This window comes from Capra hircus, chromosome 16, assembly GCF_001704415.2.
Source record: "Capra hircus breed San Clemente chromosome 16, ASM170441v1, whole genome shotgun sequence".
In the NCBI taxonomy this organism is placed as follows: domain Eukaryota; kingdom Metazoa; phylum Chordata; class Mammalia; order Artiodactyla; family Bovidae; genus Capra; species Capra hircus.
Genome location: NC_030823.1, coordinates 49,186,939 through 49,194,311, shown reverse-complemented (window position 1 = coordinate 49,194,311; position 7,373 = coordinate 49,186,939). Strand labels below are relative to the sequence as shown.

At 61.7% G+C, this 7,373-nt stretch overlaps 1 protein-coding gene across 1 annotated transcript in view; it reads left to right on the top strand.

Annotated features, from left to right (window-relative positions):
• PRKCZ (protein kinase C zeta) overlaps positions 1,106-7,373 on the top strand; it is a 100,421-nt gene continuing 94,153 nt past the window's right edge. The window contains exons 1-4 of the mRNA XM_013970271.2: positions 1,106-1,351; positions 5,504-5,625; positions 6,552-6,641; positions 7,055-7,105. Of these exons, the coding sequence (XP_013825725.1) occupies positions 1,281-1,351; positions 5,504-5,625; positions 6,552-6,641; positions 7,055-7,105 (334 nt within the window). The 5' untranslated portion in view covers positions 1,106-1,280. The remainder of the gene's footprint in view (positions 1,352-5,503; positions 5,626-6,551; positions 6,642-7,054; positions 7,106-7,373) is intronic.

Genomic DNA, 7,373 nt, shown 5'->3' with positions numbered 1-7,373 from the left:
AGGTGTGGCCCAGCGGAGGACCAGGCTTGGCCGGGGAGGCGGGAATGCCGGGTCTGCAGATCCGCGAGCCCGGGTGGGCACCTGGTGCCCGGCTGAGGTCCCACAGATTGCAGATTTGGGTCCCTGTGGATGCAACCAGTTAAGGACGTACTCTTTCGAAAAACCCATCCCAAGGTTAAGGGGAATGGGCCCAGGATAGAGGCACCTGGGGGGTGGCGGCGTGGAGAGTGTTCCAAAGAGACAGTCCGGAACAAACGCCTGGTGTTAGTAAGACCCAGAGAGGATGTGGATTCAGAAGTGAAGGTCTCCGGCGGCCTGGACAAACGCAGCCCTTTTGTCCCCGACCGAGGAGTGAACTGGAGCAGAGAGAGCAAGCTAGAGAGTGTAGACAAACCTTCTGTACAGAGAGAAGGGCCGCTGAGTCCGGACCTGCCGGCTGTGACCTTCGCCGGGTTCTCGGTTCTTTGCAGCCTGTCTCCGCATCTCTAAGCTGATAGAACGCGGGTCACTCATTCCGAGCGCCGTTCGGAATCCAGGGTCGAAGGGGTGACCCGTTGCCGCTGTCCCCTAGCCCGGTAGCTCGCAGACTCGCGCTCACCTGAATTACCCGGACTGTGAGCTCAGACTGCTAGAGTTTCAATTCAGCGAGTCTGGGCTGGAACCTGTATTTCCAACAAGTTCTCGAGACGCTCACAGCGGGAGCGCACCTGGGAACCGCAGCCCCAGGAGCCCACTGCACCCGAGGGCAGACGTGCCGGGCGGGCAGGGGGCGCGCGTTGCCTGGCAGAGCCGGGCCACGCGCGCTCCCATTGGCCGCAGGTGGGGCCGCACCCCGCCCGACAGGTAGTCCGCCCCGCGCCCCGCCATTGGGCCGCAGCTGCGGGGTCCCCCGGGGATTGGCCCAGGTGGCGGCCCCGCCTCGCCCTCATTGGCCGCAGGTGCCACCGCCCCCGCCCCGGGACCGCCCGCCCCGCCGATTGGCCGCCGGCGGGGCCTCGGGTCGGCCATGTTCGGACACCCCCCGCCCCCGCGAGGCCTGACGCCGAACTCCGTGCGCGCCCCTCCGCGCGCGCCCGCCGGCCGCGCCCCCGCCCCTCCCCGCCCCGCCCGCCGCCAAGTTTCTAGAGTTGGCTGGACCGGTGTCCCTCGGTCCGTGCGCCGCGCGCTCCCTTCCGCGTTCCGCCGTCGGCCCCACCTGCGGCCGGACTCGGCCGCTGGGGCCCCGCGCCATGGCCCGAGCGTCCGGGGCGCGGCGCTGACGGCGACCGGCGGAGCGCGCAATGCCCAGCAGGACGGGCCCCAAGATGGACGGGAGCGGCGGCCGCGTCCGCCTAAAGGCGCACTACAGCGGGTGAGCGCGAGCGCCCGACGGCGGGACTCGGCCCGGGCGGGGGGCGTGCGAGTCTAGGCGGCGCGGCCGAGTGCGGAGCCGGACGCAGGAAGCTGCCCCCGACCGCGCTGGCCGTCGGGGACTGTACTGCCTCCGCTCGAGAGGCCGAGGTTTGGGGGCAGCGGGCGGTGGCGCGGGAGGGCGGGGACAGCGAGGCTCCTCCGGGCCCAGGGGGTCCCAGGAGCTTTGGAAGCGCCAGCGCTTAGAGACTGCCCCAGGCGATGCGGGCGCACCGGCCTCAGTTGGACTTCACAGACGGGAAAGCTTGCGGGCAGGCTGGGTCAGCCTGCATCCGCCCTCCCGTCCCGACCCCGGCTCGGAGTCGCCGGCCCAGCTCCGAGCGCCGCTGCCTCTCGGGTCAGCGGGTCTCTCCCCGCCCCGACGGGGTTGTCCTGGGCTGGAACTTGCCCAGAGGGGCCCGTGGCGCGGAAGACGGGCGCCTTGAGACTCTCCGCGTCCCCGGGCCCCGTGTTGACATTCTCCCTGGGAGGTTGGCCACAACCTGTAAGGAAGAAAATTTTCGTCAAATTATGAAGACTGCTGGCAGGTTTTAAAAGCAGAGGTTTTCTAAACTTTTCCCAATTTACTCGACCAGATGTCTCAGTTTAGGACCACTTCACGTGCGGGAGAAGGGAAGGTGCGGTGAGCCGTGGGGGTCGCGCTAATAGAGGCACCTGGAGGGCCTGGGGCCCTGCGACCGTCCGCACTCGGTGCTCTGGATTTGACCTGCCTCCCTGTGAAATGGGGCGAACCGGCGTCCACAGGGATCAGTGGCCAGACCCCTGGACCGGCCCCGGCGCTCGCTGGATTCTTGGCCGCTGGACAGCCCTGGTCCGGGTGGAGGAGGCTGCGGCCGGCAGCGCTGTGCACGCAGATACTGGAGAATGAGGCTATTTAGCTGTTGCAGCTTTCTGCTCCTGTTGGTCTCCAAGAGCCCCCAAATCGGGCGGCTGCCCCCAGGGTCGCCTCTGCGGGGTTGGTGGTTGGGCTGTAGGGCCTGGGGAGCCCCAGCTCTTGACCTGGAGAGCACACCTTGTGTGGGGTGTCGGTCAGGTCGCCTGCCCTCTCTCCTGTCTGCAGCCTTGGGAGTGTGGGGGTGGAGTGGGGTGGTGGGAGGGGAATTGGTGGCGGTGCCCTAGAGAATAAGGATTTGTGTGGGGGGAGGTGACTGGCCATCCCACCTGAAGAGGTTGAGTGGTCGTACCTTCTGGCCTGTTAAGGTGGACTGCAGACTGAAGCTGGTGAGGTTTCAGCTGGGTCCCGGCCTGGGGCCTCGGCTTGTACGAGAGGGAGGAGCGGCAGTCACACATCAGACAGTCCTCTTTCCTGTCGGGAACTGTGGGATTGAGCAACTAGTGACTGACTGTGAAAATCAGAGCCGATCCTTAGCCAGAGGAAGTCCACACCCGGAGAGGCAGAGGGCAGGTGGGAACCAGACCCCCAGCCCTCCACCCAGGGATGAGTTCCAGTCGGCACTGCGCCCAGGGAGGGGAGGGGGAGGTGGACTCGGCCAGTGTCCCAGCAGTGCTCTGGGAGTCCCTGGGAGTGCTGGCCGAGCAGCCTGTTTAGCCGCCCCCCCCACCCCCCACAAGCTTGGGCCCCTGGAGAGTGCTTTGGTTACCTTGGGAAATGTGACCTGTTGAGTCCGGTTTCCTGAAGATGAAGCCACACCCTACACTCTTCCCTCTTCTTCCCCTTCCAACCTGTGCCCCTTCCTCTCTCCTCCCCAGCCCCCTCCCTTCCTCCGCTCCTCCTCTTGGTTCCTCTTCTTTCCTCCCCACTGAGGCTCCCATCTCTTTATGCCTCCTCCCTCCTTCTGCGTCCACCCTTCTCCTTTCTGCCCCAGGCTGACTGTCCCTTCCCTGTCTGAGCTCCCCTCTCCTCTCAGTGCTTTTCCTAAAGGCTTTGCACTGTCGCCTGAGAAGGGGCCTGGGTTGGGAAAGTTAGTTCTCAGGGATGGTAGACCTGATGCAGGCTCCAGAAAGTGTCCGCCAGAATCCTTGCTCACTTATCCAAACCCCAAGGTCCAAGGGAAATTTTGTCCCTGCCCTGTGGCCTGTGGAGGGAGGTTCTATTTAAGCACCCAGGCCAGGAGCTGAGGGTCAGATACACTGGAGACACTATTGTTAAAAATAGGGGTCTTTAGGGCCCCCCCGCCCCGAAATGGCTTTTGCAATTGCCCTTTCCCATCCCCTCTCCTCCCCAGGCCCTCCAGAGGCTTGAGATTAGGGTCACCCCCTCGCCAGTGGGGCTTTTGGAGGGTGTGGTCACTGGAGTTTCAGGGGTATCCTGTATTTTGGGGGTTTTCCAGGTGATGTGTGCTGGGTTTGGAGACCCTGCTCTGCCTGGTTTTCTGAGATCACAGAAATGACCTGGCTGGATCTTCTCTCCAGCTCGAGCCTGGTTTCCAGAACTCAAAGCCTGGGCTGCATATGAGGCCTGGGTGGCCCCGTGGGTGCTGCCCCTGCCCAGGGCTCTGTCTGAGCTGTTGGCTCAGAGAGGCTGCTTGATTCCGGTTTGGGGTGATGCTCGGGGTGGTGGTCAGAGGTCTGGTCAGGGAGTAGGACGACCTTTCCCCGCTGTGCTCAGGTTGTGCGGTGGAGGGAAGAGCTAAAGTGCTGTCACTGGGTGACGAGCTTAGAGCCCAGGGGTCCAGCCTGGTGTCGGTTGCCTCCAAACCACTGGGGAGCCATCCACCTGACCTCTAGGCCCTGAAGCACTGGGCAGGGGGACTAGCTGCCACCTGGGGGTGGAACTGTGGGTGAGGGTCGTGGGGCAGGGATAGATAGTTTGCCACCCAGGGATAGATGGGTGGCAAACTCAGTTCCAGAGCTCCCATGGCAGGGGGACTGATGGGTATGCCGGGTGGCACAGGTACGAGGTCTGGGAGATGTGGTGGGCGTGGGAGGGCTTGGTCTCTGGGGGCCCCACTGATGAGCCGTGAGACCCCTCTATGCCTCAGTCTCCCCATTTGCCAAGATGCCACAGGCTGTGGTGAGCTTTGGGCCCTGGGGTGGGCGCTGAGGGTCTGAGCAGATGGGGTAGGTTTTAACTGTGTCCCCCACCCCCTCGGGAGTGAGCCATGGGCTGGACACGAGCTGCCATGGGCACCCAGCAGATGGATCCTGGATCCTGGTGGCCCTGGGTCTGTTACCTGGTGGACCGAGATGCTCTGTCAACACGCGTTTGATGGAATTCAGAAGCCATTGGTGTTAATGCTCAGTGGACCCTGTGTTTCTCTTGTTGGGGGTGTTTCAAAACTTTTTTCAGAGGATCCCACCCTTGTGGTGTCAGATGTGGGTAAACTTCCCTCTAACTTCAGTTTATCCTGTGTGATTCCTGTTCAGAGTCTCAGCAGATGTACGTTTACCCATGTCAACACCAGCCCTGCTTTGGGTGGTAGGTGATGTGGGGACAGTGCATGGAGGGGGGTTGGATACCTCTATCTCCCTGTCCTATGGAGTTGAGTGTTCCCTGGTGCTGACTTTCCTTACCTCTAAGGGCCATTCTCAAAGACTGACCATGAATCCCTGGGCTGTCTTCAGTCTTATATCCCAAGTGTGGATGAAAAGATAAAAGGCAGTGGCATTCTGGGCCTTGGTTTTCCCAACAAACTGGGTCTGGAATTATGTTGTGGCCCTACCAAAGGCAGTTGTCGAATGGTGCCTCCAGGGTTTCAAGAGGCTGTGGCATTGGGGTAATAAGTTAGTCCCCCTCCCCATACCTTCCACCACTTCCCACCTCTCAAAAGTCCCACACCCTGGATACCATGTGGCCCTGTTGGCACCATCGAGGTAGTGGGACGATGTAATGAGGCCTATGGGCTTGAACTGAACAGTCTGTGTCCAGCTGCGCCCACCCCTCCTGGGTGACTGCCCCTTACCCTGTCCTTCTGCCCCTCGGAGGCACGTTCAGGTGCCAGGATGGGTGTTTCTGCACCAGGGCACTCATGGTGTAATTCACATGGCCTGTGGGCAGTGGTTCTGGGGTGCGGGGGGAGCTGTCATACCCTTGGGGACAACACAGCTTCCTGTATTTGATCAACAACTTGGTTAGTTGATCATGTGACTTAAATGTGCCCCCTGGTGAGACCTGTGTGTCCTCTCTGCCCAGGGACCTCCTCATCACCAGCCTGGATTCCGCCACCACCTTCGATGAGCTCTGCGCAGAGGTGCGGGAGATGTGCCGGCTGCACCCGGGCCACCCGCTCACCCTTAAGTGGGTGGACAATGAAGGTGGGCCTGGGGGGTGTGGTGGTCGGGCAGTGGCTCTCTAAACCTGGGCGCGGCCCCTTCCCTGGGGAGGTGGACAGCTCTGGGATTAAGCTGATTCAAATTAACTAGCTTCCTGTTTCTGGGGAAGAGGCTGTGGCAGGTCATGGAGGCACTAGGGGGCGGGGGTGAGGGTCCCTTGAGGGGGGTGGTTCCCCTCAAGGCCAGCTCTGGTGCTGGGCCCTGGGGAGAGGCTGCAGGAGTCCCCCCCACCCCCCACAATCTTGTGTGAGTCCTGACCTTCCTGACTCCCTTCCTCATGTTCTGGATTTTTCTGGTGGGTGATTTGCTAGCTGAACTGTGGTTTCTCAGGGAAGTGGGGAGGGGAGGGTGGCCAGCGCCCTAGTGTCCACCTCTCTTTTCCTTTCCCTCCCTCCTTTCCTGTAGCCAGACACACGTCTGAGATAGTGGAGGATTTGGAAAACAGTTCAGAAGAGCCTGCCCAGCAGCTCTCAGCCTGGACATGGGAGTGGGGGAGGGTGGGGGCAGGCAGACCTCTGGCCACTCCCCTTCCTGCTGAAGCCAGGCCACGATGTCCTGGCTCTGGCTGTCCAAGCATCTGTGCTCCTGTCCAGCCTCAGTAGACAAGGAGCCCTTCCTTCCGGTCTAGGACTGGATAGGAAGGGTGCTCATTCTCTCCCAGGCCAGGAAACCTGCCCAGCTTGGCACCCCATGTGGAGCTGTGGGTGAATTCATTGCCATTCTGGGGCTCGTTGGTTCTGACCTGGGCCTTTGGGTTGGGGGAGTGACTCACTCTGGCACTGGCCAACTCTGCCCTGGGTGGCTGGTCATCAGCAGCAACACTTTGCGCTCCCAGTTGGGCGCCCGCCATCATGAACCCCCCTGCCTTGGGCCTGCAGTGGCCTCAGCTGTGTCCCTCGTCTGCCTAGGTGACCCCTGCACTGTGTCCTCCCAGATGGAGCTGGAGGAGGCCTTCCGCCTGTCCTGTCAGCACAAGGACGAAGGGCTCACCCTTCACGGTCAGTGCCGGCCGGTGGGCGCTCTGGGGGTGGGGGTGGGCACTTGGGCGCTTTGTTAGACCGGAAGCCACACAGGTCACCGTTTAAGATATTAGGATGCAGAGGATTTAAGAATGTGGAATAGGAAGCAATTTGGTTTCATTTTTTGCTCTTAGCTCTTATTATCCCAGATAAAAACCGCTCTTACTTGTCAGGAGTCAGTGAGGTGTCCTCTCACTGGCCACGGAAGCCTGGGTTCTGGTGGTCGGCCCTCATTGCCCGTCCATGTGCAGGGTTTTCAAGGTTTTGCCTTAATAATCATCTGGCAAGAGCAGGCCATGGGGATCGTGGGCAGTCAAACTCAGCGCAGGGCTCCTTGCGAAGCCACGGTGGTCACTGACCTTCACTCTTTCTCTGGCTCTCTCTGCATGCAGTTTTCCCCAGCATCCCCAAGGAGCCAGGCATGCCCTGTCCTGGAGAAGACAGTGAGTACCGTCCTCCTGCGACGCATGTGCTGGTTGTGGGTTGACGTGTCTGTTATGCCAGGGAGGGGAGGATGGGAGCCGGGTGCCCTGGGGCTCAGTGCTCCTCGTGAAGTGTGTGAGGGCAGAGTGGGCAGCTGGTGTGGCCTCACAAGGGGTTCTTACTGGTGCCCCTGCCCTTAGCTGAGTATGTTCAGGCACCAGTGCCACCACTGGACAGGGCGTCGGCTTGGCCAGTGGTGCCATGAGGAGACATCCCGAAACACCCTGA